At 38.0% G+C, this 25,215-nt stretch overlaps 1 protein-coding gene across 44 annotated transcripts in view; it reads left to right on the top strand.

The window, feature by feature from the left end:
• EPB41L2 (erythrocyte membrane protein band 4.1 like 2) overlaps positions 1 to 25,215 on the top strand; it is a 111,616-nt gene that overhangs the window by 37,070 nt on the left and 49,331 nt on the right. For all 44 annotated transcript variants that reach the window (XM_086877090.1, XM_086877077.1, XM_086877081.1 and 41 more), the window contains 2 exons: positions 12,429 to 12,904; positions 13,928 to 14,134. In XM_086877090.1, coding sequence (XP_086733216.1) covers positions 12,443 to 12,904; positions 13,928 to 14,134 — 669 coding nt within the window. In that variant the 5' untranslated portion in view covers positions 12,429 to 12,442. The remainder of the gene's footprint in view (positions 1 to 12,428; positions 12,905 to 13,927; positions 14,135 to 25,215) is intronic.

Here is a 25,215-nt window from a genome sequence, read left to right as displayed (position 1 = left end):
ATGAAATGCCCCTTAAAGTGGAAATCTGGAACTGATGTTGCTGCCAAAGAAGTCACTTTTGTGGTTATGTTTAGACCCTAAAGCTTTGTAAACATTTGTCGATTGAACTCTAGTCTTGTACATGCCAGAGCAAACTGTCCTAATGCATTTGTCAGTTGTGTTTTGGCTATGGTTCCTAAGTTGGATGAGCTGAAATAAAAAGCTAGCAGGCATTTTGAATGTGATCTCAGTAGTGTCCACATCTGTACGACATTCAGCCTTGATGTGCTTGTGAAAAAAATTGAATGGTTGCATTTGCTTATGAAAATTATGTTTAAATGTGTGTGTACTGGTCTCTCACTGCTGAAAGCACAGACTAGTTGCTTTTTTTTTTTTTTCTTTTTTTTTGTTTGTTTTTTTTTGTCCTGACATTGAATCCTGGTGTTGCAGAGATTTCTCTTTTTGCATGCTGTTGTACACTTCCTGAACATGTGAGAGGGTAATAATTCTCTATATGACTTCCACTGAAGAGGAAATGGATACTTGTCAAAACAATGATGTGCATCTGGAATTCCACCATTCAGGAACTTAATTATGCTGGGCCCTTCCAGTGTGTAGTACAAAAAATTCTCGGGTACTAGTACATAATTTTCCAGCAAGTTGGCAAGTGTTTTGATTAACTATGTTATTGTGAGTGCCTTGTAAGCATACTGCATGCAAGAGTGAACGTGATATTGTCACTATAAAATGAACCTGTGTTTAATCTTGCCAATACATTATAAATAGAAAGAATGATAGCTGGAAATGGAATTTTTTATTGTGGCATCTACAATTCAATCATCTCCAAATCAGAACAAGGCAAATAATTTACAGAACCCAAATGGGGTTGTCACTGTCCACCCCCACCCCCCCCACAGCTTCTTTATTAAGAACTGGAAAAATTTAAATGTTTGCCTATGCTTCAGTGAAATTGTATGACTGTCATAGAACCAGCCACTTGGCAAGGTGGGATAGAGTGAGAAGGATAGGAATGGAGATCAGAGGGACAGCATTGCTCGGAACAAATGAATACTTACTGCTGGTTTTAATCTTTTAAAATTGTGGTTATCGTGAGGGTTTAATGTGAACAGCCAAAACCCACTGTAAACTTGCAAAGTTGATTTTAAAAACAGGGCAGAGATTTTTCTCAAAATCTCTGTTGTTCTTAGTTTGTTGGACAGATAACAGGAAAACAGAGCTGTCTCTTGACCCATGTTCATTTTCTGTCTGCTGGAATGAATTTGGAACTAAATCCCGTTTTTCCACTTGAGCATGTCCTTCTCTAGCAGTGTCAGGGCCTGGGTGGGGTCACTTGTTCAATACAGCTTTTCAAAATGACTGTTGGATTCTCATCAGATTACAACATTTTTTTCAGTGCTGGGGAAGAGCACAAAGCTATCTTGACAAACAGATTATATTTGTGTATATGTACTCTGGCAAAGACAAAGTTCTTGAGTCAAATTGATTTGCTGTTTGAGACTTATTTTTTGCCTTGATATAGCAGCATATTTGTAGATTGAAAATACAGAAGGAACAGATTTCTGTTATTTCTGGGTATGGCAGAGATAGCACCAAGAGAGCTGCAGGATGTATATTTGCTTAAATGTGACCTCAATTTCCAATGTGGGCATTGCAACTTGGCTACGTGTGGTATTTATGTTCTGATTTTCTTGAAAGCCTTGGGGTTCAATTTTACATGTTCTATGGCTGCTGTTACAAAGATAATGCAGTATTCAGTGCATTTCATCTAGTTTGGGAAACAGCACTTTCCAACATTATTTTCTTTGTTTTATTACGCATTTTTAGACTGCTGCACATGGTCAGGAGATAAATTTTAACAAAATAGCTTTTAAAGAATTCTCACTGGTTTTCATGTCTTGTAGTATTATCTTTCCTTTCTGGAGTTTTCCTTCAACTGGCCTATCCATTAAAACTAAACCTTTAAAGTAGTATATGGATTTCAGTAACCAAGTTATTTACCAGGCAAAATGGAGATGGCCTCCAGCAGGTGTTTTATGAGAAGCTGAGGCACTTGGGTGATAAGTATGTGTTGTGCTGCTTTAAAAGGAAAAAGGATTTTAAGAAATAGTAATTTTCCAAACAAAGAGTTGAGGTGACTTCCCCAGAGTTGCTTCACAGAAATTTGTCAGCCCAGTAGTTTTATTGTGAAAATATTCTATCTAAACTTCGCTTCTGTCTAAATTTTAATTTTTTGTCACATTCACTTTGCTCTCTGTAGCCTTGATTTTTTTCTTTGTCTTCACAGCAGTCTTCAGAATTACACCAGTACTTGTCTTACATTGTTGTTTCAGAACTACTTTATAAATTCTCACCAGCCTATGAAGGAACTTGACAGTGCTTTTATGATGAGTCGTCAATGTTCTGTGCGTTGCAATGAACGGTTACACAACTACAATAATTTTCTCACAGTATAAAAACGAGTTCTAGAAATTTCAATATTTAAATAAGGACAAGAACGTTTTTGGAAGGGAAATATTGCATGTTTGCATGTTATCAAGTGTATGATAACATGGATATAAACATGAAGGCTAATAAAATAACTGTTATTTTTAATAGTGATTTCATTATCTAGATGAAAGGATGCTTATAAGTACAGTTTCTATTGGCTCAGGGGCTACTAGTCACTGTGACATGCCTGTAATTCCCTGGCAACTAGATTTGATAGGTATAAGATTCTTTGGGAGGACACCATTGTGTGCCCTTTCTACTCTTGGAGACAAACTTCAATATGTGTATGTATTTAGACACACATGTGTTCATGTACACGTGTAACTAATTTATATTGTCATGGAGTCATGATTCATTGTCTGGCTCTGAAGTTATATTTTTTAAAATATGTTATGATACTACTTCTATGAAAGCATTCCATCACTTGTTGTAAACTGGGAATTACACTTGAAATTGGAGTGTTGTTGCTGTTTAAAGTTTGACCTTTGAAATGTGCTACTGACTTTCAGAACTATTATGGCACCATCTGCTGACCAACACACAGACTGGCAATGTCAGTTTGCTCACCTGGTTACCTCCTTGACAATAAGCCCCCAGTTTAGGAGGAAGCTGAAGGACAGTCATGATGAGAAAGGGCAATTCTTTTATGAGCTTACATTTGGGAAATTATTTTTACTTGGAGATATTATTACAAAGACACAAGTCTGAATCAATACAGATTTGGTTGTCTACTCACCTGAATTATTGCATAAGCTTCTTCCATGAACTGTGAAGCTTTAAAAGAAGGAATATGGGGTTTTTTTTGCTAAATATGGCATAGGATTGTTCTTGGTAGTCTGGTTTTCCATGTGTTACCTCCTTAGCCTGCAATGAAGAGCCATGATAGTGGGAGATCTGTCCAGGCCCCAGCTCTGGTGGTCTTGTCGCAGCCTGAGAAACCAATGGACTCTGACAGGATTCTGCCCTGTGGCTACTACAGAGACTCACAGAAAAGCTGAGTCTGCAGTCTGTCTCTTCAGCCTCTGCTGCTAACCTTGATTTTTGTGGACAGTGTTCATTGGGGAAGGAGCAGACTAGAACAGTCTTTGTCATGTTCAGTGTGTAAAGGCTTAGGTTGGGGTTCAGTTGCTAGAGATTTCTTTGATCAATCATTTAAAAAGAGGTAATTGGATTTTATATGTATGAAACATGTACCCATTTCTTCTGCTTTTTCTGTTGTAGCTTTATCATACTAGTTTGCTCAACTTAATCTTTGACTTTTGTATGATCTATTTTGTTTTAGGAATATGCTTAAAAATTAATGTAATCCAAGTTATTAGATTCAGCTTTCAAAGTATGTTTGTATTTATAAACACTTGGGTGTATTTATACATCCAGAGAAGAATACATCTTCCTATGAGAGAACTGGGGTGTGTTTGGGTTGATATGACTGCAGAACAATGTTTAATTTGGAACTGTGTGATGCAAATGTTGCAGGTTTATCTAAGCCAACTTTATAGATGTTTTTGCTCTCTTAAATATCTCAAAATTGAGAACTTCATTCTTTAGTAGAATTTATTCCTTGGTGTTCAGAGCACTCTATCTTTAAAGAGGTTTTTAAACTAGGTTTGAAAGGGGAAGGGGATACAGCAGGGCTGTCTAGAAGCAGGCCCAAGGGTGGAAAGCCTGAGAGGTGAAATCAGTAGCCCAGCTGAGGTGCATGTACACCAATGCATGCAGCATGGGTAACATACAAGAAGAGCTGGAGGCCATGGTGGAACAGCAAAACTATGATACAGTCACCATCATGGAAATGTGGTGGGATGATTCACATAGATGGAGCACTGCACTGGATGGCTACAAGCTCTTCAGAAGAGACAGGACGGGGAGAAGAGGTGGAGGGGTGGCCCTTTATATTAGGGAGGCTTTTGATGCCATGGGTATTGAAACTAATGATGATGAAGTTGAATGCCTGTGGGTAAGAATTCAGGGGAAGGCAGACAAGGCTGACATCCTACTGGGAGGCTGTTATTGTCCACACAACCAGGAAGAGGAGATGGACAACTTATTCTCTAAGCAGCTGGAGAATATTTCGGGATCACCAGCCGTTGTTCTTGTAGGTGACTTCAACCTGCCAGACATCTGCTGGGAACGTAATGCAGCAGAAAAGAGACCATCCAGGGAGTTCTTAGTGTGTGGAGGACAGCTTTTTGTCACAGCTGGTGGGTGAGCCCACCAGGGGAGGGACTATGTTAGACCTGTTGGTTGCAAGTAGAGATGGGATGGTGGGAGATGTGGTGCTTGGAGGCTACTTGGGGCATAGTCATCATGAAATCAGAGTTCTTGATATTTAGTAAAATCAGTAGGAACACCAATAAGACTTTTAATCTGGACTTGTGGAGGGCAGATTTTGGCCTGTTTAGGAGACTTATTCAGAGTTGCTTGGGAAGCAGCCCTTAAAAACAAGGGAGTTCAGGAAAGGTGGCTGTGCTTTAAAACAGATCTTGAGGGCACAGGAACAGACTGTCCCTGTGTGCCAAAAGGCAAGTTGACAAGGTAGACGTCCAGCCTGGATGGGCAAGGAGGTTTTAAAGGAACTTAGGAATGAAAAGAGGATGGGTCATCTTTGGAAGCAGGGTCAGGTCTCTAAGGAAGTATTTAAGGGGGTTGCTAGAGGATGTAGAAAAAAATGAGGGAGGCCAAACCTCAGTTTGAACTTAAAATGGCTACTTCTGTTAAGGATAATAAATGTTTTTACAAATATATGAATGGTAAAAGGAAAAGTAAGACCAACCTTTGTTCTCCACTGGATGCAGGAAGGAACTTAATAACTGCAGATGAGGAGAAGGCAGAAGTGCTCAATGCCTTCTTTGCCTCAAAGTCTTTAGTGAGCAAACAACTTGCCTTCAGAACAACTGTCCTCTGGGTTGGTTGATGGTGTCAGGGAGCAGAATGGTCCCCCTGCTATGCAGGATGGGGCAGTCAGAGAACTCCTGAGATGCTTAGATATTCATAAATCTATGGGACCAGGTGGGATCTATCCCAGATTGATGAGGGAGCTGGCAGATGAGCTTGCAAAGCCACTTTCCATCATTTACCAAGAGTCCTGGCTCACTGGGGAGGTTCCAGATGACTGGAAGCTGGCCAATGTGACACCCATTCACAAAAAGGGTGGGAAGGAGGATCCTGGTAATTATAGATCAGTTAACCTGACCTCAGTACCTGGTAATGGAGCAGTTTATACTGAGTGCCATCACACAGCACACACAGGATGGCCAGGGGATCAGACCCAGCCAGCATGGCTTTAGGAGGGGTAGGTGATGTTTGACCAACCTGATCTCCTTTTATGACCAGTGACCTGCCTGGTGGATGTGGGAAGGGCTGTGGATGTTGTCTGTGTGGACTTCAGCAAGGCCTTTGACACTGTCTCCCTCAGCATTCCCTGGAAAAGCTGCAGCCCAGGCTTGGACAGGAGCACTCTGTGCTGGGTTAGGAACTGGCTGGATGGCTGGGCCCAGAGAGTGGTGGTGAATGGTGCCACATCCAGCTGGGGTCCAGTCGCCAGTGGTGTCCCTCAGGGGTCTGTGCTGGGGCCAGAGCTGTTCAATGTCTTTATTGATGACATGGATGAGGGAATTGAGTCCTTCATTAGTAAATTTGCAGATGACACTAAGCTGAGAGCATGTGTTGGTCTGTTGGAAGGTAGGAGGGCTCTGCAGAGAGACCTGGAACTGTTGGGTGGATGGTGGAATCCAATGGGATGAAGTTTAATAGGTCCAAGTGCTGAGTGCTGCATTTTGGCCACAATAACCCTGTGCAGTGTCACAGGCTGGGATGGTGTGGCTGGGCAGTGCCCAGGCAGAAAGGGACCTGGGGCTGCTGGTGACAGCAGCTGAGCATGAGCCAGCAGTGTGTCCTGGGGGCCAAGAAGGCCAATGGCCCCTGGCCTGGATCAGGAATGGTGTGGCCAGCAGGAGCAGGGAGGTCATTCTCCCCCTGTACTTGCCACTGGTGAGGCCACACCTGGAGTGCTGTGTCCGGTTCTGGGCCCTCAGTTTGGGAAGGACATTGAGACACTTGAGCACATCCAGAGGAGGCAACGAGGCTGGTGAGAGGCTGGGAACACAAACCCTGTGAGGAACGGCTGAGGGAGCTGGGGTTGTTTACTCTGGAGAAAAGGAGACTCAGAGTGACCTCATCACTCTCTACAACTCCCTGAAAGGTGGCTGTGGTCAGGTGGGGTTGGTCTCTTTCTCCAGGCAGGAACTGACAGAACAAGAGGACATGGTCTTAAGCTGTGCCAAGGGAAATACAGGTTGGATATCAGGAAAAAGTTTTTAGGGAAAGGGTGATAAGGTACTGGAATGGTCTGGCCAGGGAGGTGGTGGAGTCACCATCCCTGGATGTGTTTAAAAACAGACTGAATATGGCATTTGGTGCCATGGTTTAGTTGAGGTGTTAGGGCATGGGTTGGACTTGATGGTCTTGGAAGTCTCTTCCAACCTAGGGATTCTGTGATTCTGTGAATTTTCAGTTGTAGTAATCTATTTAAATAATGACTAAAAGGAGACACTGGATTTAGTTTTTGCTTTGTCTGCTAATAGAACGTGTATAGGTTATATTGGCACCTTCAGCAAAACGATGCTACACAGAATCATGGTATACCATGAGTTTTCTTGTGAACCAGTGATAAAATAGAAGTCTTAAAGTTAGCAGAAATCAAAAAATAAAGTTATTTAGTTAGTACTTTCAGCCAAATTTGAAGTATAAATTACTGTACTCTACAGAAAAGAACTGATCTATGTTTTTGAAAAAATCTAGTTGTAGTACCAGCTTCCTCAGATCTTACCTAGATTTTAAGCCAGATTCTTTTGCAATCTAAATCCTGTTCCAGCTAGGAACTTACTTCTTTATAGCTTTTATATCAACCAGTCTTACATGTTGAAAGCAGCAAGCATGAATGATGTGTCCTAACCAACTGTGAATTGCAGATCAGGCTGCTTCTGCCTTCAGATCAGTAATATGACAAGAAATAAACAACTTCATTTGGGAGTTTTTTTGCTTTGTTTTAGGCAGCTGAAATACACCTGACCTTGTTTCAGATTTTCATGTATATTTTTGAGATGTTAGAAATTTTCTTTGGTATTTTTTTGGATTTCTTTTTATGTGTAGCCCATGTGAAATAGATAGTTAGAATATTTATGAAGGTAGTGATTTAAAAAATAAATTATTAATACTATGGTGTCCAGAAAATTACATGACTTGCACAGACACACATTGGCTTTTAGTGCACTGAGCTGTAATTTATTTCTGTAGAAGTAGGTTAATTTTTTTCCTTTTGCTTCCATGACATGATGGTTTCTTTGTGAATCCTAGTAGACTGATGCAGATACAACTATCAAAGCGATTTTTATTTCTTGAGTTTGCTATGAATTTCAGTGACAAACTGAAAAAAAAAAAAAGAAGAAACAAATTTAGGACTGCATTTTCTACTTTTATATACTTAGAAAATAAGTAAAATGAGATCCAGAAATGGAAAAAGGATCTGAATTTGTTCCTCTGTGCTGATAAATAAGAAATATTCTAACAGAAGCAGTGAATTAAAGCATGCATCACCAAAGAAAACTTCATTTCATTGCAGCTGGTTTTAATATTGTCTTTGAGCTATATTATTTTCTTTTCCTCTCTTTTTTTTTTAAATTTTTTTATTGTTTAAACTTCATGCTCTGTCTTCTGTTTCTAGTTTATCTATGGTGGCAGTAATCCTTTTGGTCATAAAATTACATTTCAAGAATTTATGCTAGAAACTGCAAGAAAGGTATCAACCAGCTGACCAATCTATATCCCAGAGAGGAAAGAGTGTAAGGAGAGAATGTAGCATCCTTTTCTGCTTTCAGCTGTGAACTCTGGCCAGCACTATTTCTTCTCTGTGCAATAAACAGAGAAAGGAAGGGATGAATGGAGGGGAGTGAGAATATCTGTTCACTTCAGTTGCTTCCTGGTCAGCATCCTTGCTTGGGGAAGCTGGTGGAGTTATAAATGGGGCAGATCATCTGCTTCCTGTAAAAGTGTGATCTGTTTTAACAAACTCACCTTCTCTTCAGAATCCGTGAAGTGTTTTACAGCACTTCCTGCCATCCCACCCCCACCTTCATCCTTGCAGTGTAGGTAGTCACTCAGTTGGCATGAGCCAAGTTTCCTAGAGGGCTACAAAAGATACAGCTGTTACCACTGTGGTTTAATGTCTGTAGGCTGAATGGCAATTGCAATACCCAAGATTTTTCTTTCTAGTTCAGACACGGTAATCCTTTATTTGAGCATCACTCCAAAATTCCTTCTCTTGAGTCTACTCTTGCTGCAGTATTGGTGTGCTCTGCAATATTGTTATTCTTCTTTCTTCATTCAAAATGAAACATAGATTTAATGTTACCTTGCAATACAAAAAAGGTGAGAGAAGGAGAATCCTATCCTGCTACAGTTGTTACAGAGCATGCAAAAGGTGATAGGGTCAAAAATATGTAGTGTGCTCATGCTATAGTAGTAAGAATAAATTAAAGTTTACTTGAAGACAGGAAAGCAAGAAAACATACAGTTGAAGTTGGAAATTCTAAATTTTCAATTTGATATATTTCTTCCCGATATAACTTCTGAGAGAAATGCTGTCTGTTGCTAGTTTCCATTTGCTTTTTGGCACACTGTTGGCTGCTAGGCCAGAGCCGTGTGAGATCGTGTGAGGTCTTCATACCAGGACAGGGGGGAATCAGGAAAAAGCCACTTTGAGAAAACCTGGTTTCCTGATTGCTTGACTGTAGTGAAGGTAACACCTGAGGCTTTACAATCTGCAGTAGACTTATGGCAGAGCCTCCAGTGTTTTGTCCCTCCCAATCACTTGTTTTTATTGTGAGCTACAAAACTGGAGGATCTGACAGAGCTTTGAGATAGACTGAGAGACCATATTCTGTGTTTCTCAAGGGATAGTTAATATTTATAACAACATGGAACTCTTGGAAAAAAGAAATGTATCAAGCTAATGTGGTAGAGAAGGTAGGTGTTTAGGAATACTATTACTTACACTCTTGGTCAGTACCCTTGTTTAGTTAACTCATCCACTTCACAGTTAATTCAGACTGCTGGGAGTATAAAGAAATATACAGGCTCAGCAGAGATGTGTGCTTCCTTTTGTAGGGTTCTCTTGTCTGTTCCTCTTCTTTCCCTCTCCTCTCCCTGCCCCAAAAAGCACTGAAATTACAAAGCTTATCAGAAATTGAGCTCATGAAAGAAATCCCTCCTGCTGCGTGCATCAAATAAAGGCATTAAGTGAACATGGACAGATCTCTTCAGACAGGGGCTGTAATAAGTTTCCCTTGCTTCTGCAGTGTAAAGCCAAGTTCTCTTTGTAACTATGATTATGAAAACCTGGGCACTTGGAGATGCAAAACCTTTCTTGTTTCACACTGAGCAAGTTTGTACCACCCACTGCTATTCTGTCTAAATTAATTCTGTTAAGATGTGTGACTTGGTATCTTCAGTTTCTTTTATTGTTAGAACAATATTATAGGGATGTGTTTACAGGGTGACTTATTTTGCTTACTTCTAAGGAATTTTCTGGATATGTCTCCTTTTCAATTGTATAATCAAATTGTGATATTAATTTTGAGAGTGGCATATAATGTTTCTTTTAATTAGTTTGTACATGTATTTCATGCATTTCTGCATATTTTGAAAAGTAAAACAAGTGCAGGAAATATAGTGGCTTCCCTATAATTTCTTTGAAGATTTGTATATCAAGTCTTATAAAATTCTTTTAGCTACTTTCTGAGAAAAAATTGGTTCTTTATTAGAGATGTATGAAAAAAAAATCACCATCTCTGTTAATAATGAAACCTCCCTTATGAATTTGTTAAGCAGTGTGGATTGATACTTTCTGATCAGCAGAAGTTTCAGTTTTTCTCAGGGAAAGCTGAGCTTGGTTTTCTAGATATTGTTCGTTTTTTATTTTGATAATGAAGTTTTACATTATGTTAATAAGATACCATTCCATTTGAAAAAAAGGCGTTTCGGTGTAAGATACAAATGTAATAGCAAAATGTAATTTAATTAGTAGCAGCTTGAAAGCTTGTATACTAATATATGCCTTTGAATAACAAATTCTTTAATCTCAACAGTGAAATGGAAACCTGCCTTTCAGAGGCCAGTTACTTCTGAGATAAATAGTACTTACATGATTCATACTCTATCACAACCAGCTTTATTAGTAGTATTGAAACTTGAAGGGTTTTTTAAAAAGTGGTAGAAATGGCTGCATAACTATATATTTAAGCTTGAAATGTATTCAGAAGTCTCTAGTGTAGCAGTAAAGGTACTAAATTTTAATTTAATTCCCCATTGGGGAATGCTTTGATTTTAGATAATGAAGTGTAAAATAATGAATAAAAATTTCACACACACCATGCAGCTACTTTGGGCTCAGGATGCTTAATGTGAATTTGCCTGTAGATAGTTCTAGGCTTCTTAGTAAGATACTGTCAAGATAGTATTTCCTTTGGCTCAGTATTGCTCACCTCTTTGGCCAGAATGGCTTCTCTTGTATATTTAGGTCTCTATTAGCTTCCTTTTTTTTCTTTTTTTCATACTAGGGGATGGTTTAGTTCAACTCTTTCTGACTGCCGATGGATGTGCTTTGGAAACCTTGTGGCCAAGTGTTGCTGCTGCCTTGTGATCTAAACTAGTTCTCAATTGGCTTCAAGTGCAGTTTAAAGGGGCTGTGCAAGTTAATTGCATCAAGCCTGAGCTAGATAACCTTCTTGGCTCTTCTTGGGCAACAGTGGGAGCAGTTGAGTTCAGCAAGAGTCCTGAACCTAAGAGCCTCCTGCCTCTAATAGCATGCAGTGAAGATAATCATAATGGAGAAGGTTCCCGTGTTAAAAATATATAAATGTGATTGTAACTAACCTGCTAAACTTGAGGCCAGAAAAACAGATCATCAATTTAAAATTAATTGTTTTCAGAAGATTTTAAGTAAATACCAGTGATGAATAATGAAATCTAATCATTATACATTTTTGTTGGTCCCTTGTATGCTTATTTTTGTTTGCTCACTTCAATATATTGGAAAAAAATAGTTTTACTACATTTTTAAAGCGATGTAGCACAATACAGTGCCACACAGATAACAACATTTGTTTATTCTAGTTAATATTTTTTTCAATAAATACCAGTAAGTGGAAAGGTTATTATTGCATATCCTGTAGTTAGAATATTATGATTTGTCTTCAATTTCACTGAAGGAAAGTAAACAGAAATGATGAGAGTGTAAGAGTTGTACATGATTTTATGATGATTGGTATGAACTTCTTATTAAGAACCCAATCTTACCTTAGTTAAAAATATATGCTCTCCAACATTATTAGTAACTTCAACAATATCACTGATTTATAATTTACCAATTTTTATACTCACCATCATGTTCACTCTCCTTTTGTCATATTCCTTGGTACTCTTGCTCTTTCACTTCCAATTTATTTTAAGTTGGTGTCAGCAAACAGTAGAGGGGTTGTATCTTCCAGTTTTACTAGAGAAGGTGGGTGCTCTTCTGAAAATTCATTTTCTGTATCTGCCAAAGAGCTCAGTAGAAAGACAATTAAAATTACTTCTGAAATAATATTGGCCAATAACTTGCCCAATAATTAGAAGTAGTTTATAACAAAAAACAAATGCCTTTCGGTGAGCACACAAAATTTTTATAAAGGAGAAGGAAACCGTACATCGTTTTATCTTCAGAGCACTAAGTTTTGGCTCACTGGTCTTACTTGTGAACTCAAAATTTGAGAAGTATTTCCTTAACCCTAGTAAGTTTAATAATATATAGGAGTTTATGAATTACTACAAATTACTGCAAATGATCAGTCAGTAAAAGTAGTGATGCTACATAACAAAACTATTTTTATTGTTGCTTCTTTTAGTGTCAGTTGTGATAATGACAACTGAAGTTGGTTCAGAGACCGAAGTAAAGAAGGATTCTGAGCAGTTGGGAGCAGACAAAGCCAAGGACAAGCCTGAAGAAGCATCAGAGACTCCAGGAGATCAAAAATCCAGGGAAACATCCTCTGGAGAAGCTCAAGATTCTTCTGTCCCAGCACCAACTAGCCAAAGCAGTCCAAGTAGCCAGAAGAAGGAAAAAGCTTCACCTGAAAGCAAGGGTATTTCTCGTTTCCTTCCCCCTTGGCTTAAGAAACAGAAGTCATACACCTTGGCAGAGCCCAAAGATGAGCCCAAGAAGAAGACCACAGGGGAAGAGCAAGTAGTTGAAGAAAGTGAAAGCCAGGCACTAGAGGGGGTGGCTCAGCCAAGAAAGAGCTTGGAAGAAGCAGCTGAAAACCGGCAGAATGCTAAAGCAGATGACAAAGAAAAGCGCTCCATCAGTAGTGCTGAAATACAGGTACGTGTGGGGGAGGCTCACAGATACTTTGGAGTAATTTTAATGAAACATGATTAATGGATTATGTAATCCATGTAATGCTTTGTTAGGCTCATATTGGGGAAAAAATGACAGAAAAAATTCCAGTTGCTAGGTTCCAGTCCTGCTTTTTGTGAAGTTGCACGTCAGTTCTGAACATTCAAACTTTATATTCTAGAATGGTGGAGGCACATTGAGAGTGTTTTGTGTCAGGAGCGGCTGAGACAGTTGACTCTGGTCAGCCTGGGGAAGAGAAGGAGCAAGGGGAATCTAATCAGTGTGTATTAATACCTGAATGGAAGGAGTGTAGAGAAGCCAGACCCTTCTCAGTGGAATGCAGTTAGATGACAAAAGGCAAGGAACCCAAATTAAACCCATGAAATTACATTTCAAATAGCAAGAAAATCTTTTTTACTCTGATGGTGATAGGACCTTTCCTTGGCAAGGAACGTAGCCAGGTGCTGGTGGTGCAGATGATAGGCCTCCCAGGGTGGCAAAGGAGTGAGTAGACATTCAAAAAGGTTGACCAGAGATACTGTGGAGTCTTCCCCTATGAAAATATCCAAAACGCAACTGGATATGGTCCTGGACAAATTGCTCTGTGTGGCCCTAGGGGCACTTGGGACTAGATCTCAAGAGATCCCTTTCAACCTCAACCATTCTGTGATTCTGTATCACTTGGCTCTCATAAACACTAGCATATAGTTTAGTATAATTCCTGGATCTTCTTAATAAACTTGTTTCTCTTTGGAAGAAAGCCAATAACTTCATATTAAAAAAAAAAATCAATCGTCATTTCAAGGAAAGGGAAAAAAAGGTGCCTTCTCTGGTTTGAGAGCAAGAATATCTGATCCCTAAAGGAAGACCTTAATGGTTTATTCTGGTTATTGTGTTTCCAGCGTGTGTATAACTATAATGAATGGTTACTCTCTTATTTGTAGCTTATAAAAGGAACGAACTGGTTAAAAATATCCTCCATCCTGAGTTTAACTGTCTTTTTTATAGCCTTCCAAAGAAGATGGTAAAGAAACAGAAGTAGAGGAAGGTGGAGAGAAAAAGGAAGAAAAAGAAGAAGAAAAAAGGGAGACAAAAGAAGTGCAGACAGCTGAAATTAAAATAGATAACATTCCTCAGAAGTCTCCAAAGAAAATCAAAACTGTGCAGTGTAAGGTGATGCTTCTGGATGGCACGGAATACAGCTGTGACCTGGAGGTAAGGTATCAAGTCATTATATAAAGAGCTTTTTCTGTAGGGAAAACTTGTTTTCATTGTACTGAGTGTTTAACACTATTGCTAGAAGTCAGTTAACATTTCAGTTTAAAATTTCAGTTTAAAATTCCATCTTTAAAACCATATCAGTTTATTCTTAAAAATGCCCTCTGTGGTACACTAGCTGATTATTTGACAGCTCAAACTTGATTGTTTTTCTAAAACATTAAGGTTTTCCTGAAGGTAGTGTGACATGTGCTGATGAAGTTTACTTGAGTGCATTAATGTCTTTTTAATTACCACAGCTGGAGATAAATTTAAACCTTTTCAACTTTAAAATTTAAAAAGAAAATTTCTTGATAAAGAAAAACTTAGTTACAGGTATAAAACACGTATTTGTATTTCAAGTTCTGATCTATTTCCACATTTTCACAAAAATTGACTGCAGGATAGTAACTCTGGTGTAGTAGTTGGTTTGGGATTTTTTTCTGACATAAATCAGGATGTTTAAATCTGGATGGTATCTTTATTTTAATTCAAGGCTATGTGAGCTTTATCTTCTTGGGCTTTTTCCCCATCCTAAAATGAGACTTAAATGAACTGGTGGCTTACCACAGATCTAAGAATATACCATTTTGTGTTTATAATTACAGTATTTTAAGTCTGTCAAGATTCAGTTAAGTCATTTGGCAAGAAAAAAGTTTTCTCATTATTTACAGTGAGTTTCTTGTAGGAACAATAGTAAAATTAAGAGGGGAAAAAAGTGGTGAAGAAACAATTTGGTTTATATATTCATTTGAATTATTTGTAGGACATGAGGAGTGCTGAGTGCAATTTTATGGATGAATTCATGTTCTTAAGTACATATAGAGTTTTTTATGCTTTACTATCATATCGAAATATGTTAAGTCTCAGAAAGCTATATCAACTGATAACTTAAATTTCAGTTTGTGCTTTCTGCAAAAGCTCCTAGTAGATTTCTGATACTCTTTTTTAGTCTTCCTTCAATAGTGTTTGGGTAAATGTCGGTTTATTTCTGCTTTTACAAAGTTACTGAAATGATTCAAGAATTAAAAAGCAAAGAAACAAAATTTTTGCAGTCAAATCCCAGTCTACCTTCGTTGATTTTCTAGTAAATATGGTTTTCATTTGGGCCAATTTTCATTACTTTCTCATTCCTGATGCCTTTTCCAGTTTACTATGGACTGTAGATCTTCTTCTTTATATTTAAAATATATATACTTGCTAATGGCAAAGTAAAACTGAAAAATACCTTGTTTTCATTACTGCTATTTGATGACTTTTCATAGAATCCTGTCTTTTTCTAATAGCCATTCTATACCTTCATGATAATCAGTAATAAAATTTGACCTAATACACTATTGGGGACTTCGCTATTTGACTTGCAATCCTATTTCTTTTTTCTTGTAGAACTGCATCAATTTATATTCACATAAATTAAAGGGAGTGTGAAAAAAACCAAAATACAAAAACAAAACCGCATTAATTTAGTCCCTGTTAAATTTTTTTCAGTTGTCTCTGCTGTGTCTTTATGTAAGACAATACTTGGGAACAGGCATAAAAGGCAAGAAAGCCATGATGCAGTCGCTTCAGTGTCAGCACACAGATCAAGGCTGATCAGGATTCTCAGTAACTAAATACTGAGAGTTTTGTGGCCATTTAGTAGATTTAATTAGTAAACAGTGATGGATCATAATATGAGGACTTAATACTTGAGTTCAGCTATTACATACCTTAGATTCACTAGAATCTAAATAGGAAATCTTGAACTAATGTTAATGCTTTGTTTCCTAAAAAAAAAAGTGTTGATGCATTATTCTTGAACATAAGCTGTTTCAGTCAGAAAAACGTTACTCTTGCAGCTTGAGTATGTTCTGATCAGTAAATGGTTAATAACAAAAGATTCAAGATGTGATTTGGAAACTAATGGAAAAAGGGAAGGTCATGGTTACATGTGGGAGCATTTGAGATAGAGAGACAAGTCCCATGGGACATTATAGAGTGCACCCACCACCAGTGAGTGAGCTGGCTGGTGTTGCTTCAAGGCCAAACTTGACCAATGGGCAATGTTCCAGCAGGACCCTACCTGGGATATTTGGGGGTGGGGGGTGGCAAAAGGCAAATTTCATTCCTATTTTCAAGAAGCATTTTTTTAATGCCATCTTAGATCCTTAAAATTCCTAGTTTTGTGTGTGGCCCTTTTAGCAATATGGTTAGATCTCACTTATTTTTGCTTGTAGGAAAAAACAGTGCCATAAAATCTCACCTGTTCATCATGGTTGTTCAAGTGTCTGGTTTTTTCTAGTTTTTTGGTGGGGTTTTTTTTTTTTTGGCTTTTTTATTTTTTGAAGTAAGGTAAAATCCCTAAATAATTGAGAACTCTTAGGCTTGTTCTGCACTTGTACAAGCCTGCACTTTAAGACTTCATATTGTCTAGAAGGGCACATGAGTTCAGGTATAATATCCCTAGCATTTCCAATCAACAGCTTCCAAAATAGCAGCTCTTTTGTTACTGCTCATTGAATTTCATGATATATGCCAGTCATTTAGTCTGAGAGCTCTCTCTTCATTTCCTTCTCTTTTCCCTTACTTTAAAAAGCAGTCTAAGTATAGATTCAGGTGCTAGATGAGAAGTTCTGACTGTCCATCCTGTTTGTAATTTTTCCTGAGAGAACAGAAAATCCACTCACAATAGTCTGTGTGCTTAGGAAGAAATGCCATTTCAGTAGATCAGAAACTGCTCTCTAAACTCCTGTCCACGTGATAGTTAGATTTCTATCTTGCTTATGTTCCCTTTTGCTTTGTGAGATTAATTCAGTTGTAGACATATTTGTGGTTATGTTTCTTCAGCTTCAGTGATTTAAGACATTTCAACATACTTAATTTTTTATGACGTAATTTTGAATATGGGAAAAAGGAAATATTGTTTCATATAATGTCTTGTACAAAATTCAGTTTTTACACATACACAACCATCTCCTCACCCTCTTTGTTTCTCCCCAACACTGAAGCTGATTTTCATACTTATTTTGCAAAGTAACATTTGGTACAAATTAAGTTAGAATAATTTCTCAAAGATGACTGAAATAGATTTTTCTTTTTCAAGCTTAAAAAGATTGATATTTCAATTCAGTAAAGTGTTTGTGAGCTTTTATAGAGCATATAAAACAATAGTATTAGAAAAGAGGCTACAGTTTGTGGTTAAGGTTGGTGTTTAATGACAGTTCATCTGGAGTTAGTTCTTTTACAAATGCATCATCTCTGAGACTTGCATTACGCAGCAAAAGCTCTGTAGAGGTTGTTCTGGACCAGGCTCTCCATGCTTCACTAAACATTTTTAGAAATTTAATATTTACCAAGTGAGAAGTGAATATCCGAACTTGCTATAAATTGAGTTCACTATATTCTGAAACATATAAATTCTGTGGTATGAAGCTGACATAGGCAGAGGGATTAGTTGAAGTGAATTAGTGAAGTCCTGTAATTCTAGTGTGGCTGAAGTGAATTTGTGTCTGTTGACATACTGGTTTTTTTTCTGTCCTGGCTACCACAGATTGGTTTTTATAATCATAATTTTTATATTCTCAAGGATCTCCTTGTCTTGGTAAGGCAAGATCCCCTGTAAGCAAGAGGTTAATGCTACATTATTGTCAGCTTAAAAGGGCCTTCATGGAAGTAGGTTTTGCAGAAGAAAATTGTATATCATGTCACTTTTTTTTTTTTTTACTCTAGATTCTTCAGATGGGAGTTTTTGGAGCAAGTATATGTAATAAATGGAATACATATAGGATATACATATATGGACTATTTAAGAAAAAATTATAAACCAGCAAAAATTTAATTATAGCACAAAAAATTTTCATGTGTGTGCATTTTGTTCTAACTGGAACTAGATCAGTTTATTTTGGATGGATTAGGTACATGGGCAAACTTAGCATCTATTATGTTAATGAAAAAGGGATTTATTACAATTTGAAGTCTAGTTAACATGAAGTTGATATAACTGCTGCTTAATGAGGCATTTTCTTGGAATGTATATTGAGTTAAAGCACCATTTGGAAAATATGTGACATGCGGGTTGCATTGAGAAATACATCAGAGTGAACAAAAACTGGTTTCTGTGACAAAATGATCTGAAAGTGGATTCCTGTGTGAGTGGTATAGAATAGAAATGTATGGGAGATGCTCACTTGGGAAAAATACAGCTTTAAGTTGTTGAGATAGTTTAGTTATGTATGAAATGGTGGGGAAAAAAGAAAATCCTGGTGAATTAGCATGTTTTTAATGGGCTATTAAAACATCTTTGTAAATTACTGTAATTTGGTGCTGTTCTTCCATAATTCAGAATTTGTAATCAAATGTTGCTGTAGGAGTACCAGGTACATTTGAACCTGGCTTGTTTCTTTGCCAGTTGGGTTTTGTGTATTGATAATTACTTTAAGTTCTTTTTTTCAGCCACCTAGTGTTCTTTGACAGTGGAGTTACTTCTTGTCTTGTTTTTGCATGTCTTTCCCATTGCCCCAGGCATGCCTGACATGGTTGATCTTTAGATTTCAACGTGAAGCCAATCTCAGATGTCTTTCTTTTTTGATGTTACTTTGTAAATTAATTTATCACCTCTGAGAGCCATCTATTCTCTTCACTGAGAACTCTTCATTTTTGAACCTTAGTAACGAGTTCACTGGTGTGAACTTGCCAGTTTGAACTTTAAGTCAATAATTCTTTATCTGTGTAACTGTTTGAACAGATATTTCAGTTTCTTTTGTGATTATTTTCTTTTTACTTCTCATCTGTCTTTGTACTTTCATTACCTTTGAAGATGCAAATTTAAAGAACCTGATTTGTAATCTTTCTGGAGTATAGCTTCTCCAAATATCCCTGTCTGAATGTCACTGTGGATACAACACCTAAGGTACTCCACTGTTGCCTAGAGAAGTCCATGACATGAGAGCATTATTAAGCTAAACTTTGTGCTGGGTGAAACCTGTTCCTCAGTTCTTTGTAGTCAGAAATTCTCACTGTAGTGTTTTGTGGTTTTTGATCTTTCTCAGAAAGGAACTGCACTTAGTTCACCAATGCAGAGATGCTGATTGTAATCTTGCATGGTTGATAAAATGTGGTCTGTAAATAATTACCCTGCATCTTGGCTACTTGCTCTGGGGAATTAAAATTGTGTGGGAGTAGTGTTATGAACATTTATACCAGCCACTCCTCAAACTTGCTTTATATTGTTACTGTTATTTATATTGTTATCTTTATAAGGCAGCAAAATATCCTCCATTACAATGTTATATTAAATTCTTTTAACTTCTAGTATTTTAGTTCCTTAAGTCCATAGGTTCCATATTAATACAATAGATTGATTTTCTGTTCTGTTGCTTTAAAGGAATTTCTTGAAATAAATCACAAAATAATATTGCATGTAATTCCTGTGCTAAACAATGAGTTACATGTACACAGTATGTGCATTCATAGAGCATGAGCAATTAATTTAATTATTTTAAGCTTAAAATTATTGTAACTCCTAAAGATAACACCTGCCTAGCCTCAGAATCTTCAAAGTAATATGTGAATGCTGGGAGAGATGGAAAGAGGAAGAAGCTATTGTTGAATAGTTCTGGAGGAGCATGACTTAAAGCAGCTTTCACAGGCTGTGAACTGTTAAAAAACTTTGTTACCTTTCATTACTTTAAAGAGAGCTAAAGGAATAACAGCCTGTTATCTTTTTTTTATCAGCGACAGTTGTCAAGGTACTAAGAACGAAAGCTAATGAGTGGTATTTGCCAAAAACTGTGACTGAGCCTTTGTGCTTGCTTGAAGTGATAGAACCATATAAAAGGATAAAATAACCTTGGTTCATAATTCAGTAGTGTAATATTTGAGATGTAATGGCGGTTGAGTTTTAATAGCTTGAATTGCAGACTGTTGGAATGTTTAAGACTTAATTTTTAGGAGCAATTTTAATTTTTTTAACACAGTGTAATTTTGACCTACTCTTTTCCTGATAATTGATCTCTGAGAGGTATAAATTCCTAATATATTACTGTGAATTACGTTATCTCTTGCTTTCATGAGGGAAATAAACTTGCTTTTTTCCATCTCATTCTGTGGTTTTGTAGATAGTTGTGAGGAAATTCTATCACTGAATTTGGGATCTACAGTAAAGACTAGTTCAGATTTTGTTTTAAATATAAACTGTGTTTTAGAAGAGAAACAGTTCAAACAACCAAAAAGTGCTAAGTGCATAATGATTACTAATTAGAAGCAAATGAAGATCCTATTGGGTTTGTTTACTGCATTCAGTCAGTGGTCTAATTAAATATTTATGACAAGAGGCATTTAAAGGATGCCAGCACTGACCGTATTTTATGCACGTATGAACAAGTGAAATATATCGGAGTTGACACAGACTCTATGGTTACTTACAGTTTGCTAATACAAAGTAAAAATATGTTTGCTCAATGTACAATTAAGATCAGTCTTTAACCCTGAATTAAGAAAACTCTGAATGAAGCTGATATGAAACAGATGTTTAATTGTATCTGAGTTTTGATTTGCAAATCTTTTTTCTGATTGTTCAGATGTCTAGTCTAGGTTTATTCAAGCACTAAGTGGTCTGTTTAAAGTATGACATCTTTTATTTAGAAAAAGGAAAATAGGGATGATGTTAAATTTGGCACATTTTTAAAATATTTGTCTGGATTCAACAGACACCACTGAAAATAATGTTTATGTATGAAGTCATCTCAGTCCCTGGGGATTTTCTGCCTTTCTCTGCAGCATTGAGCACGGCCCCTTGCCAACTGCTCCTTTGGGCCATTGTGCCTCTGTTCTCTCCTGCTGCTTTTACACCTCCAAGGCACCATTTATGCCCTTGCCCTCTCTTTCTTTGCCACTCCAAGTTTGTAGCAGGAATGAGCTCCTGTATTCCCTTGGTTTGATTTTCCCTAGGGTTCTTGTTTGTACAAGGCAGTCTGGTTTGCTGCAGTATCAGGAGCTGGCACTTTTCAGTTCTCCCTGCATGCAACAGAAGTGCAGGCCAGGCATGAGAGCACTTTTCATGCATCATTGGCCAAGAAGCACAGCAAAGCAATTTTTTGCAGCCAAAAAATATGCTTGTCATGGATATGTATCATACTTTTGAAAACAACCCAAGCTGTTGCACTCTTCTTTTTTATGTGACTAGTACCAGTCCTTATTCTTCAAGTCTCAGGAAACAAGGACTGCTTGGTTCATATTCTGGCTTCTCCTTTCTGTGGCCTTGTATTTGCCATACTGCAAGGGATGTTTTGATTTTTTAAACAAAACTGAAGAATGCATTAGCCTGGGCCTGGCTACAGAATTGTTTTGTGTTAATGCCTGTGAGCATTGGCCCTTAAACCAATTCAGAAAAATAAAATTAAATTTAATCCTTTTCCCTCCTGTAAATGTGTGTCTTTGGAAATGTTTTTGGAGTTGAAAAACCCTGGAATTTCAGGCAAATACCAGTCTCGTCATTAGTCATCTCCTGGGTACTGCTCCTGTGCTTGCCTGTAGACATTTGTGGTTAGCCATTTTGGAGGTGGACCCTTGCTCTGGAGCACTGTTGTTCTCAAATGTAATAAAATGTTTCATTACATTTCTCCAAGGGAAATGACCCAAACATTTCTCAAAATGAGTACAAGAAGAAAAAAAATATCTCTGGGGAAATAATAGGTTTTACACACTTCAAAAAGTCACTCAGTTTGGGACCATATCCTGCATTTGGCTAAGATCTCTGAAGAGATGTGTGGAGTTTTACTATTCTGTAGAAACCCAGGTTAACTGACTGAACACAGAAAACTTTTTAAAACTGTACCTGTTGGCTTTTTTTTTTGTTTTGTTTTCCAAATTTCTTCAAATGGTTCAGTTAGTTTCAGTTAATCCATAGCTCTCACACCCATCAGACTGGACATGCCTCTTTCCACATAGAGACATTCAGTGCCTAGGCTGGGACATGATTACCCATTCAATCCTTTCTGCTAGTGCAGGGCTGGGAAGAAATGTTGAGAATTTTCCTCTGTGTGTACTGCTAGAGCAAGGACAAGGCAGGGATAAGAACAGAATAAACTGTTCCAGGTGGAAAGGACCTCCAGTCATCATCAAGTTCAGCTGCCTGATGATCAACTCTTTAAGGTCAGGGCAGCACCCATGTCATAAGGGCTGACCTAAAGGTCATGTCCAAATGCCTTTTAAATACTGACATGCTTTTGGCATCAGCCACCTCCTAGGAAGCTATTACACTGGTTGTTCACCCTTGTGGTGAAAAAACTATTCCTAATGTCACATCTAAATCTTCCATGGTGCAGCTTTGAACTGTTCCCACATGTCTATCACTGATCCCAGGGAGAAGAGCTCAGCACCTGCTTCTTCACCTTCCTCAGGAAGCTGTAGGGAGCAGTGAGGCCACCCCTTGGCCTCTTTTTCTCTAACCTAGATAAGCCTGAAGTCCTGAGCCAGTCCTCATAGGACATTGCTTCCAGCACTTTCCCCAGCTTTGTTGTTGCCTCCTGGACATATTCAGGGACCTTCTTAATTTGTGGGCCCCAGAACTGCTCACAGTACTCGAGGTGTGGCCATACCAAAGCTGAGTGCAGCAGGATAATCACCTCTTTTGTCTGGATGGTTGAACACAGGGTTTGCTGCACCCCAGGGTGGGGTTTGCCCTCCTGGCTGCCTGGGCTCTCTGCTGGCTCACACTGAGCTGCTGCTGACCAGCACTCCCAGATCCACTTCTGCAGGGCTTGTCTCCAGCCATCTCTCTCCCAGTTTATACCTGTGCCCAGTATTATTCTGTCCCAAGTACAGAATTTGGCACTGGCTAAATTTCATGCTACTTATTGCCCAGTGCTCTGATCTATCCACATTGCTCTGTAGGGTTTCTCATCCTTTAAGGGGGTCAGTGGCACCTCCCACTTGAGTATCATCAGCAGACTTGCTAATGATGCATTCAACTCCTGCATCCCTATCATAGATAAATGTATTGAACAGAACTGGTAGCTGTGAATATTTATATTGCATCACTAGTTGGCAACTCTTATTTAGCCAAACAGATCCATGACATCCTAATTCCCAGTTGCATAGAAATTTCCATTGTGTATGTCAGCTGCAAGTGCTTTGCTCGGGTTTGCTTTTCTTTGAGGAGGTAAAGGACATAAAAATGCTACCTCTGGTTTTATGAGGTGGTTGTATTGTGAGGTGGCATCTGCGGTGTCTAAATACAGGCTTGAAATTGGTACTAGAATAACCTTGTTTACATGTGTGCTTTTTATGTTCTCACTTGAAGCATAACTTGGCAGCAATACTGCTAATTTGAGTCTTCTTGTGTTTTAAACTGCTGGCTCTGAGCATCTCCTCACTTCTCAGCATCTTGGTATAGCTAGGTTGAATGTGCTCCCCTTCTTGTGGGAGTAAGGAAAGATTTACATTTTTACTGATATTTCTGCATTATAATTTGGAATATGAATATTGCCTTGTTTTCAGTGCTAGTATTTGTTGTGCTGTAAACACGTGTGTAAATACAGATGCATAATTGTATATGTATGCATACATAAAATAAGAACAGTGATTATAATTTACATATTGGTTGTGATTATCACTTGACATGTCAAACACCTGGTAGAAAATGAAATGGAATCCATTTTTAAAAGTAAGAAAGTGTGCAAACCATGATGCTGCCTTCTTAAGAGTGCCCTGTTCTATTAAAATATTTCTAACTTCTGAACTGACTGGATCACAACAGTTATCTTCGGTTCATGTTTAGAGACATTCTGCTAAGAACATGACATTTTCCAGAAAAGTTATGTCATCATATAATTCAAACTGTGTAGTAATGCCTGTCCCCAAAGAAATTGCACTTGAAAAGTTTGATTTTGCAAATTAAAAAATCTTTTAGATTTTTTAAAGCTATATGTCACTATATATAAATAACTCAGAGTCTTTCAGTTTTACAAGTGGGATCTTATAATGAAAACTTTCACTGGTACTGAGAGGCTTCTTATGCTTTTGAATCCATAACAGAGCTCTTTAAATACTAGCTGCTAATGGAATAATCTCTTTTTATTTTTCTGCTCTCTATGCAGACTCACAAACTTAGGCTTTGTGACTTGGTGGTGTTTGTCCTTATGTGGAAGAACCATGAACTGACAAAAAGATGTTTAAAGACACAGTGGATGCTGCTAGTGTATCCAAGCTCTTCGTTGATTATGACTTCCTAATAAGAAACTGTGCAGTATTTTACAGTTATATTTGCAATATAGTTCCTGTAGATTTGCCTGCTTTGTTTCTATATGTCAAAGACTTAATATTAACTATGGGTTTTAGTATGTAAACATTATAAAAAAGCAGCTGATTCCAGATGTGGGTTTGATATGATAGCATATATTATTTTGTGCTAATCTATATATTTTCTTTACTGAAAGTTGTATAACTGAAACTTGCATTTGCAAGGTGTGATCACTGACCTGCACGTTGACTTTGGAAAAAAAGTGGTATCTATTACATGCATCTAAGACTCTTTGAACTCTCTTGCTTTTATTTTTTCTGCTTTTAATTTACCTCTTTTCTGTACTGGTGATTTTTCTTACTGAGCTGAAGGTGAAGCTGTCAAGAAAATTAAGTGGTTCAGATGCCTAGAGGAAGTACTCATCTTTCTTGAGGAGTAAGATTCTTTTGGAAGTAGCAAACAGACTTAAAATTCCCTGTTCCCTATTTCAGAAGTCACTCTGACTTCTACTTTCCACTGCCTTGTACTTGGGCTACTAAATGTGGTCATTTTATAATTTTGCTTCTGTGAAAGCTTTCTGATCTTCCCGAGTAGAATGTCCGCTGGACAATGCGATTTTGAATAAAGCTCTGGATTCTTGGGGAATAAATCAACAATGCCTTCACTCTTTGCTCAGTGCATACCTTCCCTTCTCCCCTCTCCCTCCGCTCTTGGCCTTTACCGCCCTGTGCCGCGGAGCCGAGCTGCGGGAGTGCTGGAATGGGGCACACGGAGTGCTCCACCACTCTCTGCGGGGACAATGGCCACAGTGTCACCCGGG

The sequence above is a fragment of the Cyanistes caeruleus genome, chromosome 2 (genome assembly GCF_971803275.1).
Source record: "Cyanistes caeruleus chromosome 2, bCyaCae1.hap1.1, whole genome shotgun sequence".
Taxonomy (NCBI): domain Eukaryota; kingdom Metazoa; phylum Chordata; class Aves; order Passeriformes; family Paridae; genus Cyanistes; species Cyanistes caeruleus.
The sequence above is the reverse complement of the archived record's forward strand: the minus strand, read 5'-3'. Positions and strand labels throughout refer to the sequence as shown.